The following is a 25,074-nucleotide window of genomic DNA, read 5'->3' as shown; positions in this document are numbered from 1 at the left end:
TACAGCTGGACAACCGGCCCCCTTACTGCTGGACAACCGGCCCCCTTACTGCTGGACAACTGGCCCCCTTACTGCTGGACAACTGGCCTATTATCACAAAATGTGGCTCCAAACCAGCCTGCTGAAAATCCTGTAAGAATAGACTATGCTGAGTGTTATTCAGAATTTTAAAAATGTCCATCCCGTGGTAACTGCTTTACTTTAGATTTGGAATTTTATCATCAAAAACACTTTGTCATTACTCTTCTCTTTTAGGGATGATAATGTTTCTCTCCTCATTACTGTTATTATCTGTATCCGCATCTCCTCTTGTATATTAATTCCTGAAAACCTCAATAAAGACTGTTTATATAAAAAAAAAAAATAATGGCATTTTGAAACAATACTATGCTTATCTGATCCATTGGTGCTTCTGGGTGACTATCACATTTCCTTCCCGGCTACCGTCTGTAACATAGGATTGGTCAGCCTGCTCCATTTTTCAGTGTTGGTCACGGGTAGCAATTATGCATTCCACCCCCTCTACCTCCTTCCTCGTACTAACTTTGTGTACTTACAGACTGCTGCAATACAAATATGTAAATTTCTACAAATATCAGTTCACACATAGGGCTTTATTTACGAATTGGTGGCTTTTGTTAGCCGTCGCTTCCCAGCAGGTTGGAGTTGAAAATGTAAAATGGCTCTCACACGTCAGTGTAAAGCCCGGCACTCACAGGTGACATTTCAAATTTTCACCTCCTACCCGCAGAGAAGCGGCAGCTTACTAAAGCCGCCACTTTGTAAACAAAAGCTTTAAAAGGGAATGTACACATAGATTTATATAACGGAAGAATAGCTACCTCATCAGATTGCGAAGGGCTGATTCGGGGCATTGGTGAAACTTGTGGAGTTTTCAGCTGTGTTGTGCTATTTTCAGACACAAGTTCTCTGTGGATTGTTTGAATGTGGTTTTGGAGTTCATTCTCGGATTCAAATTTTACATTGCAACTAGAGCATCGGGTCTTCAGCATGGAGGCTTTATTTTTACCTTCTATATAGGGTAGGTTATCAGTTTGACATAGAGTAGATCTGTTAGTGCTTAAAACCATATTGGCAGTTGGACTTGCACTTTTGCTAAGATTAACGCAAATAGCACATAGACCATAGGGCAAACCATTAATATCGAGCTTCACCAGGTCCTGCTTGGATCTAAACTCTTTCAGACAAGAAGCACACTTGAACAACTTCTGTAAGTTCTGTGCACGGCCAGTGGACTGAATTGCAGATCCATTTCCAGTCTTCTGCATGTGAAATGTGCCATGAATCTTGAGCTCCAGAGTTGAGGTCACAGTCTGCATGCATACCACACAGCGAAACCCTGTCAATGAGTTCCTAAGATCTGGGTGCATTTGACAGTGTTCTAAAAAGTCCTCCTCACTGTGTAGAGGTAGTTTACAAATTCTACAGCTCCCAGTGTCCAGACTCTTACTGTGTGTGACTTTGTGTTCTGTAAGAGTCAACAAGGATGGAAAGCGTTCTCCACATATAGGACACATATAATGCTTCACTGGCCCCAAATGTGTCTGCATGTGCTCTCGCAGACCACTTTCGGAAAAAAAAGTACGGGAGCACACATTGCACTTATAATTCCCCTTTATCAATTCTGCTTTTTTCTTGACAATTGCACTTTCTCCGGGTCTGATGTTGTGATCTCTGAGCTGATGGTTCTGCAGAAGAGAATCCATGGTGTAAGCAGCTCCACAGATGTCACAGCCGTACATTGGTTCAGAGGTATCAATATCCTCTTCACTCCCATCATGACTATTATGAGACTCTTGATTGTTTGTCAACAAAGACTGAAGTTCCACCTCTTCTTTCTGAACTTTCTCAGGTGCACCATTGGTTCCACAGTTTGGGGTTTTGGCTTCAAATACACAGTGTTTTTCCCTCAAGTGCTTTTCCAATAAAATGATGGCGTGGAAAGCTTTGCTGCAAAATTTGCAGTTGTATTTTTTGCTGTGGGTTGTAATGTGACACTGTAGCTCTACCTCGGTTCCAAACGATTCACCACAGAAAATGCACTTGTGGATCTTTCCCTGGTTCTCCAGGTGATTGTGCTTCACGTGGAGCTGTAAATCGGTTTCCGTACGGAAGTCCCAATTACAGGAAGTGCATCGGTACACTTTCTTTTCATTGCTGTGTTTCACAGCCAGGTGGAGCTGAATGGAGACTTTGGAGTCAAACACTTCCTGGCAAAGGGTACAACGGAAGAAAACAAAAGTGTGCATGTCTAGCAAGTGCTTCTGCAGGTCATCCACTGACGTAAACTGTTTGTCGCAACTTTCACAAATGTAATATGTAGATGTGATCATAAAGTGAATAGTAACATGCTTCAGGAGAGATTCTTGGTTTGGGAAATCTTTGTTGCACTGAGGGCACGTCAGTTTTGGCAGAACGGTATCAAGATGAGTTTTTAAGTGAGTTTGAAAACCATCGAGGGAGGAATACTTGGCACCACACTGATTGCAGATGTACTCGCCTGCAGGTCTTGAAGGAGTGCCACCAACGGTCTGCATCATCTTTAAAGAGGATTGATCCAAAGAAACAGGAGATAAGGGACTCAGAGCTCTAGATTTCTTTCCATTATGGATGTAATTTAATGCCAGCGGAATATTCTTGTGATTTTCTTTAATATGCTTGTTTAATTTAAGGACACTATTAAAGATAGGAGAATTGGTACAATATGAGCAAGAGTATACTTCAACTACAGGCTCCTTCGGGGTACCTAACACTGGAGAACCAAAACGAGAACTGCTGAGGTCACAATGGACTTGACGAATGTGCTCCTCTAACGTGGAGTCTGTGAGAAATCCCATGTAGCAGTGGGGACAAAAGAATGCATTACTGTCTTTTGCAACCGGATTCGCAAAGCCATGCGAACTTCTAATGTGCTCCTGGAGCATGTTAAGGTCATTGAATATTTCAGAGCAAAAGTTGCACTGATACACCATGGCAGGCATAGTAGAAACGATTAGTGCTGGATCCTGAGCTTCGTGTACCTGTTTAAGATGTTCATTTAGATTATAGAGAGAAGGTAACACTTCTAAGCAGTACTGACAGATGTGAGCCTGTTCTGGTTTATCTAAATGCATAGTTTTAAGATGTATCTGAAGAACAGCCAGACTGGAAAATAACTGTTTGCTGCAGTAGATACAGCTGTATGTAACTTTTGCCTGTTTGCTTGAAGGGGCATGGACGTCGCCAGTTTGTTGGGAAGCCCTTTTCCGGCCACGAGTTTTAGTTAGTGGTGGAGCAACATCTACCATTGTTGAGCTGTCCACAGAAAGGTTTGAATCGGGGGTGGTGCTAGATACTGAGGTATAGCCTACAGTAACTAAGGAGGGACTGTTGCTGGGATTGCAGGATTCTGGATGCTGATGACTGTCCATATGGCTGTAGAGCTCCTCGATGCTGTGAAAATTCTCAGAACAAATGCTACAAGAATTCTTCTTCTCGTTGCTGTGCATTTGCTCCATATGATTCAACAGAGAGGTTTCTTCAACAAAAAGTTCATGGCAATACATACATTGGATAGCGGCTCTGTCATCATTAGGAGAGCATTCAGGGTGACATTCGGCTATGTGTTTCTGAAGATCCTCAGGAAAATCAAATCCTTCCTCACATTGGCTGCATTTCTGCGTGTCCTTCATTTTCCAATCCTCCATTCTAGCCCCAGACTGTGAGCAATCCTTATTTCTCTCATGAACCTGCATATGACCATGCAAAGAACTTGAGGACAGGAACCCTCGTCTACAGATGGCACATTTGTATGGCTTGTTGGAGGTATGAGTCTTTAGATGAATTTTAAGATGATCACTTCTGGAAAATGCCGCATCACATTCACTGCAGTGGTATTTTTTGTCTCCTGTATGTAGTTTTATATGACGATCTCTACTTCTCTTGTGCTTAAACAGTCTACTACAATATGTACACTTGAACGGGAGTTTGTCACTGTGGCTCTGTTCATGGTGTTTTAAATAGCTGAGGCGACTGAATGACTTGTCACAAAACTGGCAGGGATATGGCAATCCTGGAATACCCTCGTCTTCACCAAAGTCACAACCATCTCCGTGGCTGGGGGATGCCTGGTCTTTACTAGACGGTGATGATGCTGGCCATGAACAAGATGGATCATCATCTACATCTGCACCATCTGAAAGATAGAAAATGAAGATGTCACACATTGATTTGAGAATTGTGCAACAACTATAAAGGTTAGTGGTAGTTAATGGTAGTAGACTTTTCTCAAAGAAATAAAAACATGAAATAAAAGATGCAGTGTATGCTTAAGCTGCATTACGATCTAAAGTGCCCCCTTCCCTAGACGGAGACCAGGGGTTGCTCTCTGCTGCTGCCACTTTTACTAGTATCTTCTGTTTCTCTCACAACCCCGGCTGTAAACCAGGAGGGAAGATTTCAGCTTGGTTGCCATAAAAAGATGGTGAGCTGTATTGATTTTCTTGTTGTGTATTACTAACCCAGTAAGGCCTGGGAGAAAAGGCTGCATGTAGGGGGCTGTTACACATAAGCTTTTAGTCTGGAGCTCCAGCAATTTTGAGGGGGCTATTTTCATACTGTAGGTTGTAATGTAGTTTTAAAGAAGTCTCAAATCCTTTAGGGAATCAAGAGAGCCCTAAGTACCACACAGTTAACAGATACAAACTTCTGGCCCACTGGGCATATATATTATTAATATCTATTTATGTTCTTCATTTCTACAGATACTGTACAACCTTTGTATAGCTATCTCTATGCAGAATGTTCATGTCTAGGTGTAGCATTATGCTATTTCATAGAACAGTATTTAAGGTAAAGTTCAGCACACATGAATGTGTATTGTGTTCAGGTTCAAGAGGTTCCTCACCATTTCTTCCTTTCTGCATAAACATTAGCATGCTGAACTTCCTTAGGAAAATAGGAATTGCACTTTTAAGTGACACAGGCAAAGCAACAAACCGGAAACAGGAAAATTGATAAACTCTTATGGATAAAACGTGAAGATTTATTAACAACACAAAGTTAAACAATAATGCTAGCTAGTTGATAAGACTATGTGATATACCTTATTCAGTGTGTATAATATGGATATTGCAGAGATATTATTCAGATCAGGATATTAATCTTGGTATTTGAAAACCGTGTTGTGAAATTGTGTACTCCAGGAAAGTCTGCTTCAAATTTTAGGCCACCTACCCAATAGGAATGAAAAAAAACTTACTATCTGTGATTCAGCACCAGTAAAATCATGTATATTGGTATGGAACTGGAACCTATTGGTTCCAATTACTTCAAACCTTTGTGCAGTCAGAAGTATTTTGGGGCATTTTCGGTGTGTGTCATCCACTGATATTAGCCCTTGGAACCACAAGTGCTTGTCACCACTGCAGGTTAAACACACATTACTTTTAAGTTTTTATATACTGTACCCACTTTTCTGATTCTATCTTGCACCTGCTTACTTTTGGGAGAACTCCTCTGGAAGCATGGTGGTGCTATTTAAACCACATTCACAGAAATGGGCCAATTAAAATCCTGTTAAAATATGAACAACCTTTCTGTTCCAGGCTGAGAAGAGTTACGATGTGTACCCAGCACGATGTCTCGTGTGATGGGTCCCAGCATCGGCAAGTGCATACACAGTTGCCGATGCCGTAAACGTCGGCGCGAAAGCAGGGGCCATGCTGAATTCGGCAACATGGCCCCCACCGCCAATATTGCCTGTTGGACCTTCATGCAGGCCTGGCTGGCGATGCCACTATAGACGCGCGGGAGTACGCATTGTCAGCGACATAGCGGGTACACATTGCCCGATGAGGACTGTATGTCGTCCAATACGTGGGATCGGACGACATATAGTGGCCTATGTATCAAAGCTTAATGAGAGATAAAATTGTGAGAGAAAAGGTATTAACCAATCAGCTCCTAACTGTCATTTTTCAAACACAGCCTATAAAATGTAAGTTAGAAGATGATTGGTTGGTGAGTTATATCTCACAATTTTATCTCTCATCAAGCTTTGATACATAGGCCCCATAGTGTGTACCAGGCTTTACTGTGATTGGACAGATTTTCTTCTACTTTTGAAATCAAGAGAGTTCATCCAACAGAATTAAAGTACACCCAAGAATGGAACTTTAAAGATGTATAAAGTATAGTTTTTTTTTTTTATTGCAGTTATAGCTTTTAAAGAATTATCCAGGTATATTATACCCGCCACATCTATGCAGAGATTATTTTCTTTCTAAAAAGGCTGGGCGGGTGTAAAACAAATGAAACCTACGCTCTTTTAAGGTACAGAATTTTTACTAGAATCTTAACCCCTTTACTTATCCGCAGGAAACAGATGAGGATCATTCCTTTCCTGCATCAAGAAACTGATGACAACACCATCTCACTATCAATGCCAGATGGCAGCCTTCTAACTCTGTAAAAACAACCAAACGCCAGTCCTGGAAACATGCCCGTTACAACAATTCCTTTTATTACAAGCTGGAAATGGCAGGATTTGGGGGGATTTATTAATGCTCTCACACAAAAAGTTATATGAAGGGGGCTCTTCATTATGTTTCATCCAAAGTAACTTGAACACATTGCTGCAACCAACTGCGGTCAGGAAACTGGAAGAAAAATGTGGCAACAAACATGCTGCTATTCATGCAACAAAATATATAATACTAGACAAAACAGAACAATTATTTACTCATATCAACCAGGCACCTAAAAGCAGCAGTGCTTTAGTCACAGGGTAAAACACCTATTTAATCATAAATAAGCTATAAGGTTTAGAAAGCTTTACAAAAAAAAAAATCATCATTTTTATTAAAATAGTTCAGTATTAATATATGTGAAAAGTTAAAATTGCTATTTCGCCAAAGTTCTACACATCTCATAATGGTCACAATCTTAAAAGTCTCCATTCAAGCTTAACTTTTGCCTACTCCCTTACCAGGAAACAGTGAGATTTGAATGTGTAACCAATGGCCTTCTATACAAATTTGGTTAACAAAAAATCTAAAACGTGAAGAATTATGGGAGGGGAGTTAAATTTGCAGGAGGGGTACTTTGTAAACATTCCCCGTCTTTTATGTGCACTTTGGAAAGCTCAAAGGTTGTTCATTTTGCCACTATATAGCATATATATCTGTAGGGATATTGCTCTATGCAGTGCTCTATGGGGTCCGCTATGTCAGTATGATGTACCACAGCTTTTTCTCTCCACTTCTACTGAAGCTTAACACATGCTCTACAATCAGAGCCTATGTGCATAAGACTAAAATACACTGTTCTCTCATCTGTGAACATTATAGGAGAGCTACGGCCATTTTATGGTAGCACATTTGTAAGATTTGGTCATTATCACATGGTACATATTTTTTTGCCGCTAGATAATTATGTCACTGATTCAAACTTATATAAAGAATGCATAATGATGACTACATCTGTGTCGGAGAGCACATTTTTACGTGGTACTACAGATCTGTATCCTCTTCATACTTGCAAACTCTCCTATAAAGGTCCAGGAGAGTATAGAATTTGTGGGGGCTCTCTAGACAAAGTTGGTAAGCCTCCCAGTTCCGCCCACTTGCCGACTGAAGTGGGTGGCCGGGAGGTTAGATGATGGGATTCAATGTGAATCAGCCCCGGCCCCTGCTGTAAAATGCAGTGAATTGCAGCTTTGAACAGCAGTGGCGGAGCCGTGGTTATGTGTAGCCATGCTCCTGCTGTAAAATTCTGCTAATTGCAGATTTAAGCAACGGGGGCGTGGCCATGACGACGAGCGTGGTGCCACCCCCACAGGCCATCAGTGATGGTTTGCCCCACACATGGGATTATCTAGAAAAGATGGCACATGCACAATGCCAGAGTATTTGCTACTCCTGGGCAGACCCATCTTTCCAAATATATCACAGGACAGATGGTGCTGCTGGATGAGTATAAGGAGAGGGGGTGCCGTACGGGGAGCCACAGAGACTAAGACAAATGCAGTGTGAGGCACGGGCCCACCTCCAGGACCCACAGACACCACACCATACCTCCCAACATGACCCTCTCCAGGAGGGACACAATGCTCTGGTCCTGGACCACCCTGGTGATTTATGATTGGTGGCGGCTCCAGGGGGGGGGGGGGGCTGCAGCGCAGTCCAAAATTCAAATAGGGGAGTCACACCAACTGCCAGTGAGTCCCAGCCAGTGATGGTTTGGCAGCGTGTGAAATGACAGTTGGTGTAGCTCCCCTATTTGAATTTTGAACTGTGCTGCAGCCCCACCTCTTACCAGGGAAGTCCAGGACCAGAGCATTGTGTACCTCCTGGAGAGGGTCATGTTGGGAGGTATGCCACACACCCTGCACCCATGACAGATACGACACTGGTAAAGGCCCAATGTATATCACTGATTTTGTAATCTGTATAGTTCACCCAAATTTAGGCATCTTTTTAGATAATGGCTCATTGAATTAAGCTGTTTTTTTTTGTGAGCAAGAAAACCACTGGGGACTGAATACCAATAATTAGATTGCTGTTTTATAAGAGAGTAGTCAAAGAAATCTATTGTTAATCCATCTTTGTTATCCTACTTCCTGCATGAATCCCCTCCCTTGCAGCACCCAATATACGCTGCTTAGTGTAAATGTGTTTTCTGTGTCACTGTAAGTACGCTGCATATCAGATGGAAGCACTTAATGCTGCAATGTAAATTTTTAATTTTTCTCAAGCAGTTCAGTTGCTTCACACTAACAGGTTCTGCGAGAGATTCAATTCTATTCATTAAAAAAAAAAAAAAAAAAAAAATGCTATTTCTAAAGATTTGTCCGGAAAATCTATTTAAAAAATGCCAATGTGTATGTTTAGTATGTGCAGACGATTTTTTGGAAAGTCTATATTCATGTTCTTTCACCATTTCCATAAAGCACATTAAAAACAAGTGTGTGAACACTCACAGATGAAAGTATCCAACACTCCTGAGATTTCCAGTGGAAAGAGCTGGCTGACTTCTCTCCAAGCAGACAGGAATGCCCGTGATTTGGAGGCCTGAGTAAATAAAAGAGGTCCTTATTTCCTAATTTTGCTGGCTGTCCATGCTGCAGCAGTTTCTGTGTTACTGCCAAAGGGGATACAAAAACTGGAACTACACCCAACAGCTAAAGAACTGTCTTTGTTAGTAAGCCAGACTTTCCTGACCATCTTCTGGCAATAAAACTGCCATATCCTGCAAAGAAGACCTCCGTCTCGAGTTTGATCATTCTCTAGTCTGTCTAATAGGACTACACAACAGATTTTGCCGGCGCTGTGCTGCAAGAGGACAGCTGGAAACGCAGTTAGTGGCAGCACAACACCTGTTCAGTAATATTTATGGTAAAAAGTGCTAGATAACAGTTAAAACTGCAAAGCAATACCGCAGGAGATATTCCATACAAAGAAACAAAAATCCATGTTCAAAGTGTCTTTTCGCCAGCCATATGACAGCCAGTCTATGTGCATATGACATATTGGATGAGTGTATTATAGCTGCGTGCTCTGACTGACTGGCTGGCTGGCTGGTGAGAAGAAAAAAAAAAGGTTTAAAAAAAAATAAAAAAAGATACTAAAATAATTCTTAACTCTACAGCACAATAAAAATAGGAAAAAAATAATAATGTTTGACTGTTGCTATTATTGCATGTTGGTTTCTTTACTTGCGGTCTAGCGCATCCATTATTTTTAGTAGAGCATTAACTGTGAGCTTGTAGCATCCTAAAGAGGTTAGCAGTATAGTGTGCATTTTCCTGTACAATACATTCTCCACAATACATATGGCTAATAGCCTTCAGCATTATATAATAATATATATATATATATATATATATATATATTTAAAATACATCAAAAAATGCTCCTGTCTTTCCCCAAACTGCCCATGACAAACCACCCATCATTGAATGGTTTACTAGTGTTCCTCACAGTGGGTATGTGTAGGACATTATTACTGAACACCAGCAAATATTTACTTATTTTCCAAATCCTGCAAAATACTATCATCAATTGATGGACACTTTACCTTTCCTCGTGTGTATATAAATACCACCATTTCTCTTCACCCCACTCTCCATGATTGGCATATTACATTTATAGATTAAAATAATTCTCCAGCAAAAACTCATCTAAACAACGCAAAATGTTTTATGAAATGCCACAATATACACACATTATATATATATAAATCCACCAAAAACGGGACTGCACTCAGAGATTTAGTATGCAAAACATATATTGTACAAAAGCATCCAAAGCAGCAGCGACGTTTCGAGGTGTAACCCTCTTTCTCAAGTCTTAGGACTTTCTCAAGTCCGAAGGCTTGAGAAAGAGGGTTACACCTCGAAACGTCGCTGCTGCTTTGGATGCTTTTGTACAATATATGTTTTGCATACTAAATCTCTGAGTGCAGTCCCGTTTTTGGTGGATTTACATGAGATATTTGGACAGGCACTGGAGGAATCTTGCTGTTTATGTGACCGAGTGCCAGCATAGAGGGGATGTGTATATATATATATATATATATATATATAATCTGTGTGTGTTAGTTATATACACACACTGCTATTTTTTTGGAAATATAGGTTCAGGAAATGTGGGTGGAGCTATAGAAAAACAATTATATATAGTATTTAAAAAATAAGGCACTCAAAAGGGCCTTTAAAATTAAACTTCTTATGGAAAATACATTTTAGCCCAGTACATCATGGCATAGTTAATGAGAGGTTCCTGCTACAAAAATAGCACTGTTTGTGTGTGTATATACTCACTCACACAACGTATAATTAGGAGAGCAGGTTTAAATATATAAGTCCCCTCTGTTGTAACATGAGTCACGCATACAAACAGTAAAATGTAACTGCTAATGCTGGGCATACACTATACAATTATCTGTCAGATATCTGTCCAATCTGGCTGGTTGGAATGAAAACCTGGTAATGTATGGGAGCAAATGACAATAGAAATTTGCTCCCAAACACTAGAAAACGAACAATATTTTCCTTCCCACCAGACAGATTGGACAGATTTCTGACAGATAATTGTAGAGTGTATGCCCAGCATTAGAGTGTACATTTTTTCTGCTTCTAAGCATTAATTATGACTACATTCCCCATATATTATTGTCATATTTGTAAAATGTTGAATTTCAGCGTCATTTTTGTGTGTGGTGCATTTAATTTAAACTTTTAAAAATTAACAAGAAATGTAACGTGAGTCACACGGAATGACCCATATATATTATATAATTTTGGCCAACTAGAAAAAAAAAAACTACAAAACTATGTCTGCAGGGGGTATTACAGTTCAGTAAACACAAATGTAATATGCTGAATGTACAGTTGGCAAAGCACTAACAGAGGGGGATTTAGTCGTCTTGTTGACAATCACAATGTTGCCCAGCAGTATGGGGATACCGGAATGTGGACACAGTTATATGGCACAGTACTGCCAGCTGCGTAAAATGCTTCATGTCCCATTGCACACATAATGTCGTCTGCGTTCTGGGGTCCCCATACTGCTTGTTGACAAGAGATATGTATCACCTTTCAGAGATGGTTGATACACAAGTAACAATAAAGAAATCTCTGTTCCATAAATTGAATAGTTTGTTTGTGTATATATCTATAGGACGTTGCTTCAATCTATCATTAACAATTTGCATGTTCTCACATGATGACTCAAATACTAATACACTGAGCATTGTGGCTCTGCGAAGGCCTGTGACATGCTGGCAGGTCTAAATGGCATGACTAAAAGGTTGTGCTTTGGAGCTAGTGTGTCTTATCTGAATATTTCTGGAGAATAATAATAATAAAGAATATATACAGTATATATAATAATACAAAAAAAAACTCATAGCAAATTACATCTTCCAACTCAGAAGAAAATGGTAGCACAGAGGGGGTCCCCCTTTTTTTGTGGTGACAAGAGCCTTACAACAATCACATACAAATAAGTCTCTATTACTATGGTGGTTCTCCAACAAAAAAAAAACCCTGACACAATGAAAGTTTAAACTTATTTCTTCATTTCCCCTGGACAGAGCTTGTTGATATACCTTGCTACCTAAGCTGGATCTCTGAAATGGCACGCTGGTCTCTTAACTGCCCTTGGGGGGCTGTGTGTCATGTATGTGCAGTACTGCACAGCAATTTTTACTTAAAATATACCTGAATTTACAATAGATGTTTTCTAAGCAGCTAAAACCAATTGATTTACAAATCCGGCACATCTAACATCAGGGGCATTTTCTTTTTCTTGGCGGAACCCACTGAGAGTAAGGCTTCTAGAAAATAGTTATCATTTCCTGAGATTTACTGTAGCTAAAAAACAGCAGTTTAAATATATACTGCTGTGCTTGCTGCAGGAGTAACCAGAAATAAAAATGAAAAAGGATGGGCGATATGTAAGGGATATTTAAGTGATTCGAACACCATAACTAGCGACTCTGTCCACCTGCCTGAATGTGTCATATCATGTCGCTGTGCACATATAAAGTGTGCTCTTCCTTGCTTATATACGAGAAAGAAGTCAACAAGTCTAGCCAGAAAGACAATTAAAAAAAAAAGAAAGAAAGAGAGTGTTCAGATTAAAAATCTATGATTACACTTCAACAGACGGTTACTTCCAATGCCATCAGTCTATGGGTATAACACAAACCGACTGGTATTTGATTTTGGATGGGTTAGTTTAAGGAGCTACCAGGTAGGTAAACAGATGGTTGGCAACCATTGATGTTCATAATGCAATGGAAATGCTTTCTCCATTCAATGCCGGGCTAGCAATGGTTGCCACCATCACATGCTTCTATCCAATGCTGCAGATGTAATTTCTTCTGTATACACTAGGAAGGGTTGGCCGTGGCAAAGCTCTGTTGTGCATACAAGCGGACTTCACCTGTCCGCTGCACACGCACATCAGCATACCGTTGAAGGTTAAAAGGCGATGGCTATATGCCGTGGCATGTTACAATGACAGTCATGCCGCAACAATTTAATGATCACCTTCCGATGGCCGTCCCTACAGCAGCATATATGGGGGATAACTGCAAATATTAAGAATCCCCAGAATGTACCATGTAGGGTCACAGCAGATATCTCCAATATTTTCTGTGGTCCCTCCATTGTCGACAGCAGCCGCAGCCCCCATAGATTTCTATGGGGCTGCAAAGCATTCCAGAGCTTGGCCCCAATAGATAACACCATCTCCAGATGGCGTTGTCGTATAGTAGCCTATGGACTATATTTTGCAAAAATTACCGGGAGAAGGTCCATGGCAATGACCGCCGCACATATGTAGTCAGTAGATCACGCATGTGCAGAAGTCCAGTGAAGAGAGCGCTGCTGATGCGATCACTTCACTCCAAACACATTGCATGAACATGGTACTTTCGTGGCCCGTCCCTGCAGGTGTATATTGATACATTGGGGTGGTATTTAATGTCATATTGCCGCGAATAGCCGTTACCATTATAGGGTCTAAAACTTGATTATTGATAAATATGCCCCTTAATCATCAGTATATTTAGGCATATTACATAATTCTTTGCATCCAATTTTGAAGTAATCAACTTGCTACATTCATTCTCTTTATGGGCATATGAAATAATTTATTTGGGTCAGCTCGGATATATTGTGACTCAAGTTGAGTTACCCAAAACTTCTAATGCTGGTTTTCAAACAATATTTTTTTTTCCATTCTCGCTAAAATATCAACACACTTTGTCTAATCATGTTCTGTAATTTACATTTTATAGATGTAATTGGAAAACATGTAATAAGTGATGCAGTGGCATCACTATAGGTGGCATCACCTGGTGCAGCATGGTGATTTGCGTGCGTTGCGCGTACAAAAGGAGGCGTGACCTCACAAGCGCGAGACACACACCCTTTCTGTGTGACATTTTGGGGGTGTAATCATGTCACAACCCCAGTCCCCAGTTCTCGGCACACTGAGGGCATGTCCAGCGCTCTGAAAGCTGCACTTCCCGGCCTCGCTGCACAGTGTGGCTGCTCGGTGATAGCGTTCGAGAGGGTGACATAAAACTAGCAGGAGCAGCACTACTATTATATTTTGAGTTGATGCATCAAGTTGTTCAAAGTTTATGGTATTTGCCAAATGCAGCATCTTTCTCTGGGTCAGAAACACACCTTTTGAAAGGTTTTGCCACTTTTAATAGATAGCTCACACGTTAGGAATTCAGTAGCACTGTCACATAAATAGATTTCACTACACCATAACTTAATACCTCTCCTTTATTTTGCTTCAGAAAAAGTGGGAGATTCCGGGACACAGAGGAGCGGTTGGAGTAACTCACCAATGACTACTCTTTTCTTTGGTGCATTTTGCATATTTTTGGTGCAGTGGGCGGATCATTATGCCGCACTTTACATCATTAAGTCCCACCCATACCAAACTTCACAACGCTATCCTCAGCATCTGCTGGAGAAGAGGTCTGTAAAGTTGGCAACTAGAATATAAAAGTCTGTACATTGTAAGTGTCTCTTTGTTGTTTGCACAATACACTGTTTATGATTTTAAGTCTGGCAAGATGGGAATACCATTCAGCAAATGAGCAGAGATGTGATTAAATCCTAAACCTAAATATCCTCCTTTGGCATTATAAAATATTTGGAATGCAACACAATGTTTTCATTTACTTAAAAGGAGGGCAAAACAGCCCTAAACCAATGTGGATTATTTAGGATTTGTTTGTTAAATTCCTGAAAAATTATGATTTTTCTTTTCCTTTCAGTAGTGACAAAGAACACAACCAGTATTGTAGATGTGGGTATCCCTTACAATGCCGAACAAGGAAAAACAAATCCTCAACCAACTAGGATAACTCATTTTAATGTTATCGTATATACACATAGATACTCCCGAGTAACAATATTCTAACCATTCCTAATTCTTTTCTCATCACTGACTGTTGTCGGCACTCACTCATTCCTCTCATAACTTATTTAACTGCATGAAAACTAATACCCTCTGCACAGCATTTAAAGAAGAAACATGAACTTTAACAATTAATTTATAATTTACAGATGTTTTTTAAATCTATCAATATTTTAGGAGCACTCTTAAAGGACCAATTAAATGCATTACCAATTGGGTTAGTAGGGGGATTGCTTCATAAGGTTAAGTACATTAACTGTATCATCTGCTTGCTTAGTTAGATGTTCTGTATTGAGCAATGACAAACTGTTAAAGCTATCTTAATGTCTGTACATGCAGAAAATCATTTTGTAATATGCCTTTACACATTTACAGCAACCATACCTCGGGAGTCCAACAACATTCAATTGACACCATCACTAATACAGTAACTCTGTACTTGCCAGTGTATCCCACACCTCTTTGGTTTTATTTACATTCCACTGTCCACTACGTGGCACAAATGATGGAATTTTCATTAGTGGGATCAGGTTCTTATAAATATTTCACTGTATTAGTTAGTTACCAAAAGGAATCAGCACAATTCTAAGATCGGGCTTCTAGGATTAATGACCATCTATTAATGATTGGAATCTACAGCCAAAGCAACCTACAAAGTGAGAATTTAAGTGATCTGTCCTCAGTGAGAAACTGAGACTGGTGGTGAAAATCCTCCAATGCACTGACAATTCTGTAATGCGTAGAGAGGAAGTATAAAGCAGAAAACAAAAGCCTAGAATGCTGTGTCTATGGTATAGTTGTTAATAAAATGCTCCCTCTATTATATATGGGTCACTAAAATGCACCCTATATTATATATGGGTCACTAAAATGTTATTCCTATATCCTGGTCACTAGAATGCTGTCGCTTTTGCATACTGGTCTATTGCATAGTGGTGACTAGAATGTTGTCCCCGTTGCAAAGTGGTCACTAGAATGCTGTCTCTATTATATTCTGTTCACTGGAATGCTGTCTGTATTGCATAGCAGTCACTACAATACAGTTGCCATTGCATAGTGGTATCTAGACAAAGATTTCTCCTATTGTATAGTGGTCACTAGAGTGCTGTCTCTATTGTATAGTTACCACGAGAGTGCTGTCTCTAATGCATAAAGCCAGGAGAGGTAGTAACACTTGAAGATTGCGTGCATTGTCAGACAGACAGTGGAGGTCTCACTGCAGAAATTATAAATGGGCCTCCCACATTTCTTTACATGTATGGTGATATAAAATAGCCTTCCATTGCTAATCCTGTAAATCTACCCCGACATTACTCTATCACCAGCAAAACTGAAATATGGTAAATTTAACCGAAAAATGAACAGTTTTTTTCGTTATTGCAACACATTAAAAATTGGTAATCGCATATTTTGTTTTTGAATATACAAATAGTTTACATTAATAAAACATTGTAAGCATGACAGTAATATAATAAAAACAATAAAGACAAAAAAAAACTACATACGTGTGGTTTCACTTCTTGCTTTTTAAATACCTTTGTACATTACAATCTTTCCTCAGCATACATATCAATTAGAAAATATGTTAATCAGGCATATATAATCATATTAGTGGCATCAAATACAGCATCGCACATATAATACTGTGCTCTTATTCCTAGGAACTACTCGGTAAGTAGGCAAGGATCTAACGCCCCGTTTAAGCTCGTTTTTAAGAAAAAAAAATTTCTTTTAACACTGTTGTGGCTTTGTTCCAGTAGAAAAAAAAAAGAAAAACAATACTCATGCTCAAAGTGAAATGAAACGAGATCAGACTAAGAGCCAGCAGACCTGTCCCTGACAGTTTCCAGTCAGGAAGCTTACTGAACTCACAATTAACTGCCTGAAATCAAGGCTGCTCCAGACCAAAGATATATTATACCTCTGTTTAGTGGAGCTCTGAAACTCACGCCACTTCCTCCCTCTGCTTTGCAGTATGAAATACAGTAAATTAAGTGCTCTGTTGTCAGGGTTGCTGAGGAGATTTCACCAGCTCCTGGAATCACTGTTTTTTTTTTTCTTTTTAATTATTGGCTTCATTTACATCCTGTCCAGGATCATCTTAAGGTGTCTTATCTATAGCTACCAGGGGTTATTTTGAAGTCTAAGTATTAAAAGGATAATTTTTAAACTATTCTTATCTAATCGCTGAAATCTCCTTAGGCTTAGGAGACCTGCCTACATTTATCAGACGGTGTGTGATGTAATATCAGCTTAATTCAGTAACAAAAGGAATGTGTATGCAGGACACTGAAATGAATAAAGTAGTGCAAAGCTCAATTATTCTGGTACATGCAGAAAAGCTGTCAATACCCATCCAACCCCAGGATTTAGTAAAGACATGCAACATATTGTTCATAATAAACATGCAGGGGAGGAATTTTATACTGTATGACCTTTTTCACACAGACATACAAACAATAATGCAAGCAAATTAACTATAAACCCACATTCTCTAATAAGCACCCAAATTCATAAAGTGTAAAACACATGTTCAGCACCAAAATAAAGAAAGAATCTAGTAAGACATCAAAGGAGGAGTTAAATTGATGACCATAAAGTAAAGGTGACAGCAGTAGCTAATATTTGGTATGGTAGTAACAATATGGAAGATGTACTGTTAAAAAAATACCCTAAATGTCTGAAGTTTCAATATTACAAATGCATTAATTTGCAATTAAAATGCAATGCAGCAAGTATATTCAGCCTCATATGTTCTAAGTGTTCCTTTTGTAAAAGGTCATTTTTATTTTAGGAACAAACACCTTGCTCTTATTGCTCTAATTTTCTTCACCTGCAGTGTTAGCACCGATTTATACCCCTTTTACATCAAAATCCCGGGTCCGACCTGGGAATTTGAACACTGGTCAATCCCCGGTCAAACTCTGCTTCAGACCCAGTTTACACTGCAACTCGACTCGGGTTGTTCCTGGGTTTGCCCTGTTTACACTGAACCCGGGTAATCCTTGCTTTTCCCTATAGATGTCATTACAAATCTACTATAAGGGCTGACAAAAATGAGGTCACGAAAGGCAACAAAAGAGAGAGGTGGGGACTGCTTAAAGCATTGCAGCAATGAAGGAGCACGTGTGTGTATTCTTAATATCCTCAGGCTGGACAGACTGCTGTTCTGGCTGTGGCAGGTTGTGTATCAGCCTGCGTTTGTGGCTGCTGGTCAGGCAATGTGGTGAAGGGGGTTAAGCAGGCAAGCTATGGCAGCATGTGCCGTCTCTCTGCAGGGCACTGACAAATTACATCATCTGCCAGCGCCCCTGAAGCTCCAATCAGCATCTTTCGGAGCTAGCCGGGTAAAACAATCCGGCTAGCACCCGTTAACACTGCCGCATGACCCGGGACCAACCCGTTTTCAACCCTGCTCTCAACCAGAGTAGGATTGCCAGGTAAATCGGCCAGAGAAGGCCCGACCTGGATCGACCCGGCAAGAACCCAGGTTATTCAGTTATTGTAAAAGGGGTATTAATAAGAATACTAAGGTAGCTTAAGGTTTCCCACATCATGCCTTCTATTCATTCACACATCCCCCCTTTTAAATGATGTTGCCCCTTAGTAGTTGCTGTCTGGCAATCACTGCACAATAGCACCATAACATACATTTTCCATAGATGAGTTAAGGGCACTAAATGTTCCACACCACCCACTTATTGGCACAAACAGACACATGGAGAGAGGGGAGTTCCTTCTTTCAAGTGATATGCCCCATTAGCTGTACCCAACACTACACAAAACAATTGGTGTGTTATTTGTGATAGGAGGAGGTATAAATACATTTAGGATGTTTTCTGAAAGTTCAAAATCACCTGAAAAAACAAAATCAATAAATAAATCAGGTAGAATTTTTGTGGATACTACGTAAGTAGTTATTAATATTGATGTTGGAGTGTGACTAGCACAAAAAGTTACAAGTCACGGGGGAAGATTGTACAGGTGGTAGAAACATATTTGAAAAAGAAAAATACTCACATAGGTTATATATATATTCACATGTTAAACCTACCACAATAGTGCATGTGAGGGGAGAGGGAAGGAACATCTGTGTTTTCCAAGAGCACAACATGCCCATGTAGCCAATATCTTCGCTTTTACTCCTAGGGAATGTGGTGTTGGTTAAAATCGTTAATACTAATCTAAAATAATGGCATAAGTGATATATTGGAGATCCTAATGTAGATACTACTGGTCTCTGTCTGTATCCCACCCACCAAATACTACAATGTAAGAAAACTGTGTAATTTCTCAGTCACATTACTAGTATGAACAAAAGAAATCTAACTACAGCTGCCATAACACTAAACAGAATAAAAAGTTGTGCTCTGGTTCTAAACAAGAGGAAATTAATTTACTGCATCAGTGATCGATGTTTATGTTTAGGCAATTCTATTCCTCAGTATGGTAAAATTAGGCATAATCGTTGCAACCTGTTATGCCCAATCTGTCACTGAAATGCAAAAGCCTCTTTTCCTATTATTCGAGGAGCAATTTGGAGAAATTAAAACCATCTAAAAACTGAAGGAGGACAATTCTCAGAGAGAATCAATAGCCTGTGTCATCAAGCTCTGCAGTTATACTTGTAGCAACAATTCACTGTTCCTTAGTCCAGGATATAAAATACAGATATTATAGACCAGATAGACTACGGATAATTGAATACCTGGATAATTCCTTTGAGGTGGTCTGGGGCTCATTATTGTGACTAGTCCGTAAAAAATATTTATTTAAAAAGATTTAAATTATATTCCAGAATGGGTTATTAATGATGATACCTCCTTGAGAATCTCTTTATGTATTTACAGTAGCATTTTTAATGTGTATTTTAATTTGCACTAAATGCACAAAAAAAGGGAGATGCGATGCTAAAAGTGGTTTGCGTTAAATTAGACAAACCCAATAAGCATATTTATATATGCAATACCTACCTGAAATATTCAAAAATATATTCAGTGGCTTAAGGATAGCTCTAAGATATTTGAAAAGAATAATTTTCCTGTGCACATCAAGCTTCCGGTCTATAAGCCTAAGGAGCATAACAGTTGGGGACCAATTGTGCCAAATGAGTGAATTACCTCAAGGAACGCACCACTTATTCACTATTTACCTACATGGTTACCTACAGTTTAGCAACGGCATATGGAGTGAACCTAGAGCTTATCAAGGCCAAAATATGTTGGCTAAGAAAAGGTGCAAAAGAGACATTTATTAGTAAATACACATACGCACCATACAAAGCTCAAGTTCTAAATTAGCGAATTAAATTTTAAAAGCGTCTGTCTTAATACATTCCTATCGCCACCTTTTCATTATGTCACAGTGTATGCAATATCTTATAATATATGCACTTCAATGTGTGAGCCCATCCTATATCTCACATTTGGGTGAGTTTTGCTCTCACTGGTAGCTATGCATTCTATCACAGAACACTCATCACCAATTATAAAGATTTCTTTTTCAGGAAGCCCTATATTTGAATGTGATAAGCTGCAGTAACAATTTTTTGTTAGCTTAAGTAGTTCTCTCTAAAAGTAAGAGCACATGGGGTATTATTTTAACAACATTAAAAAAAAACTGGATCAATTTCAGAATTTATTTTGAGTTAAAAAAAAACAAGTACTGTGTTTTTAATTGCACAATTTATTTCATGTATGATGCAAGAAATAAACTGCAGAAAGCGGTGCTTTTAAAACTAGAGAAAGAAATGACTGCAATTACTCTGCTAATTGAACACACTTTGAGTTTTATTTTCTTCTTTTCTTTAAAAAACAACATGTGCCCTTCACTGAGCAGTTATTTTTCTGCTGTAGACACCCTAATCTTGTTTCTAGCACCATTATGTTTATTAATCAAAAATGTACGTTTACCAGTAGATCTAAACCATATATAAAGGATACATACAGATGGAGCACATTTTCTGGCATGGGCCAGAGACCCTCATTAGCAGAGTAGGGATAAAGGGCCCTGTTAAGATAAATTAGAAATGTAATATTCGTCAGGTGTATAAACTATAAATATCGTATTTAAGTTATAGTCCCAACAGAAAAAAATGTTAATTGGATTTCTTTTAGAATATTGCATCACAAATGCATCACTTGTTGGGTAGACACGAATACAACAGATTGGTTAGAAGACCGATCTGTCGTCAGAGCTCTCACTCTGACAGCAGAATTTGCCCGCCCAGTTGTGATGTCAGTGTTGGTGGTCTCAGCAATCAGACTGGGTCGCCTGTACACAGATGGCGGTGGCATTGGCTGTGCTGCAGGACTGACCTAATATGTTTGTGCACAATGTAGTTTACAGACATATCAGGTGTACACACCCACCGATGTACTCATGATATATAATTAGCCGATCGAACAAACGATATATCGACAAGTATCCAGCATCTTACAGCTTCTAAAGAATTGTCTTTGCACCTATTCAGTGTGCACAAAGGTGCTTGCAACGGAATCGGTATGATTTACCGGCGGACGGGATACCGGCAATCAGAAGACAGACAGCGGCATCTCGATGGTGAACATCCCGACAGGGGCCGGTGATTAGCCGAACCCTCCCTCTCCCCCCCCCCACGTGCCTAACCCTAACCTCCCCCCGATGGTGCCTCAACCTACCCCCCCCCCCATTCCCGCACCCTAACCTCCCCCCGTGGTGCCTGTGCATAACCCTAACCCCCATCATCGAAGCCTAACCCTCCCCCACACAGGCAGGTCCCTAAATATAACCCCCCCATCCCCAGCCTAACCCTTGCCGCATAATTACTTTCAGGATGCCGGCGGTCGGGATGCAGACATCGGTATCTTGTTCCCTTCGGGATACTTGCGTCGGCATTGTGCCGGGCGTTGGGATTCCGGCGTCATATCCTGATGTCTGGCATCCCATCTGCCAGCATCTTCACTGGATCCAGCTTGCAACAATAAGTGAAAGACTATGGGGTTGATTCAGAGTCACACACTGCTGCGAGAGCTTCAGCATTTTTCCCCGTAGTTGTGTATGTGACTTTATGCTATTGCGTGCATCATCCCTTTCCCTGGTGTACAACCATGTGTCTGACTGAGACTGAGACACCCTCTTTGAGTGTCTATAGAAACTATTACTGCTTGGTGCATCTTTAGACTCAACAATCAGTTGCGCCATCGAAACTTGCATGCTAGGTTTAGATTCTCTGTCAGAGTATGGCCTCCAGTGTGAGTATTTAATCGTCTGGATTTGCAATAAGTTCAGCGACACTCCTATAAAATGCCGATAAGTTGGATCATCCTCATGCGTCTAAATAGCCACCTCCCAGTCACCATCCAGAAAGCCCAGCACATTTCCAATACATTTCTGCGTCTAAATCGCAACTGCGCCTCTGTACATATACATCGTGGGACACATGTTAGACAAGTTTTACAGAATTTCCAGCACAGGCTGGAGCAAAAAAACCCAAAACGCTCAACTCTGACAAGGTCAATAAAAGTATGCATATATTGCTCTATTTCATCCTTGCAAACTTAACAAATGTACATTAGAGCACAATTATATGTATATGATTAAAGTAATAAATAATGCTAAAATATATAGATACAGTTTTTCTAGAAGGATAACTTTCACATTAGTAAAAGGTCTACATATACAACTCAGGGGATGCACTCACCAGACTCGAAAAAAAATTTGCAGGCTTATTCATATTGAAACCATAGTTTCAACGTTTTGGTCCTAAGTAAGATCCCTGTCTAGGACCAAAATGATGATGTGCTTTGCTACGGCTTATATGTAACTAAGTCCTGCTGATTTTTTGAAAGTCTGGTGAGTGCACCCCGATTCATGTTTCTGCATTTTGGAGCCCTTGGCTTCTTTTGGGTAGTCAACCCAGCATTACTATGACACGAATTACACGAATAAACACACACACACACAATTTTTTATTAGACCATCAATTCAAAGTGCATTCATCTTACATTGATTAATCCTATTAATTTGGGATTAGATTTTTCTGGACCTACAGTAAGAAGTTAATGCTAAGCACCCGTCCATTTTTCTTCATAGGAGAAAGGCTACAGTGGTTTGTTTATACACAGAGAGAACATTGTTTTCCGGTGTTCGATCTCTCGCCACTGCAAACCAGACATTGCTACATTATTGTAATAAAGAATGGAAGCACATTTACCCTACCAATATTTTTTACACACAAAATGCTTGTGGTTACTTTGTTTGAGAATGCAATAATTGCTTTTCTAAAATTTAGTGGCTGATGGTACAGGTAGAGAGATCGTGTCTGTAAAAAAATTAACGTTTTCTAACATTTTCCGAAGGTTATTATTTTTAGTTACTTATATAGAGCCAGCCTATTTCATTGTGCTTTACAACTGGTAACAAAACAATACTGGATGATAACAAACAAAAAAAAGGTAAGAGGGCCCTGCTCGCAAGCGTCAATCTATAGGGATAAGCGATACATATTGCATATTGGTCCTACCAGATTGCAGAGGTTCTTGGTTGGCTGAATGACCTAGTCACACAGGAATGTTGGCCTGGGGTCAGCGGGATGTGAAAGTGAAGAAAGAGAAAACATGTAAAGTTATGTGCGGACTGTAGAAAGGAAATGTAATTGGGTAGGAAAGTTTATGGAGGGTATGTGGCTGATTCTGGAATTTGATAAGCTTGCCTGAAGAGGTGAGTTTTCAGGGAACACTTGAAGGTTTGGAGACTAGAGGAATGTCTTATTGTTTGGGAAGGCATTCCACAGAGTGGATTCGGACCGAAAAAAGTCCTGTATATTGAATTTGGTAGAATACAGGTAACCAATGCAGGGATTGACAGAGTGAAGCAGCAGACAATGAAGATCAGCCTAGCAGTTGTATTCAAAATTAGACATTATTGCAATAATCAATGCAGGAGATACTGAGTGCACAAATTAGAGTTTTTGCAGTGTCTTCTGTAAGATATGAGTGTATTCTGGATATGGTGTATGTAACAGAATTTAGAAAAAGACTGAATGTGGGGAACAAAAGACACATTTCAGAGTCAAGGCTTGTACCTAGGCAGCGAGCTTGAGGGGTAAGGTTGATTATTGCATTAACAGTGATAGTGATATCAGGATGGCAAATGCTATTGGCTGGCGTAAATGTTATTAATTCTGTTTTGGAAAGATTAATATAATAATATAATTATGGTAGCCTGTCCATCTAGGACAAACACTTAAAGCCAGATGGCAGCAACCGCCACACCCCCCCTCAACTCACTGCCACTAATACACAATTAGACAACATGCCTCATCCTACCCCCCATCAACCCCCAAACCCACCACCCCTCACAGTGCTCCCTATTCCTCTACACTGCAGCAGTTCTTTTAAAAACCCAGTAGGACCAGAAATTATGAAAACAGAGGATGTACAGATAGAGAGAGAGAGAGAGAGAATGCAGATACAACAGGACAGTGAGAGCTGGGGGAAATGGAGAAAAATAAAGTGGCATAGAAGGGAAGGGAAATAACAGGGTTGATGCTGAAAGATGGGTCAGAACAAAGAGCATGAGATATTAGAAATGTGAGCGAAAGAGAGGGAGGGGTAGAAAAGATGGTGTGTTTGAGGCAAAATGGGTATAAGGGGACAGATCTGAGAGCAATTCAGTAAATGTGACAGATACAAAAGAACAGAGGATAGGATAATATTCTGAGTGAGCTGCACGGAGAGAAAGAGGGTAGCAGGATAGATAAAAATGGCAAAAAAAGGAATCAGAGGTGAACCTAGGCCTTCTATTACCTGGGTGAGAGACTCATCGTGGTGCCCATGTCCCAGTGGATAGTAGTCACCCTATACCTATATGACCACCATATAAAACAGACAGCATTAGTGACCACCAATACTACAGACTGCATTAGTGACCGCCATATACTACAGACAGCTTTAGCGACCGCCATATACTACAGACAGCTTTAGCGACCACCATATACTACAGACAGTATTAGTAATCGCCATATACTGCAGACAGTATTAGTGACCGCCATCTACTACAAACAGCATTAGTGATCGCCATAAAATAAGAGCAGCATTAGTGACCAACATATACTACATACAGCATTAGTGACTGCCATATA

The 25,074-nt window shown here is 39.9% G+C and overlaps 1 protein-coding gene across 6 annotated transcripts in view; it reads right to left on the bottom strand.

The window, feature by feature from the left end:
* The window catches only part of ZNF521 (zinc finger protein 521), a 338,210-nt gene that overhangs the window by 216,075 nt on the left and 97,061 nt on the right, over positions 1-25,074 (bottom strand). For 5 of the 6 annotated variants that reach the window (XM_088469597.1, XM_088469593.1, XM_088469592.1 and 2 more), the window contains one exon: positions 843-4,195. In XM_088469597.1, coding sequence (XP_088325723.1) covers positions 843-3,755 — 2,913 coding nt within the window. In that variant the 5' untranslated portion in view covers positions 3,756-4,195. Of the gene's footprint in view, positions 1-842; positions 4,196-4,906; positions 4,939-20,893; positions 20,955-25,074 lie in introns of those variants that run through there. The other variant, XM_088469596.1, reaches the window with a different exon arrangement.

The sequence above is a fragment of the Taudactylus pleione genome, unplaced genomic scaffold, assembly GCF_031769625.1.
Source record: "Taudactylus pleione unplaced genomic scaffold, aTauple2 ptg000093l, whole genome shotgun sequence".
Classification (NCBI taxonomy): Eukaryota; Metazoa; Chordata; class Amphibia; order Anura; family Myobatrachidae; genus Taudactylus; species Taudactylus pleione.
The sequence above is the reverse complement of the archived record's forward strand: the minus strand, read 5'-3'. Positions and strand labels throughout refer to the sequence as shown.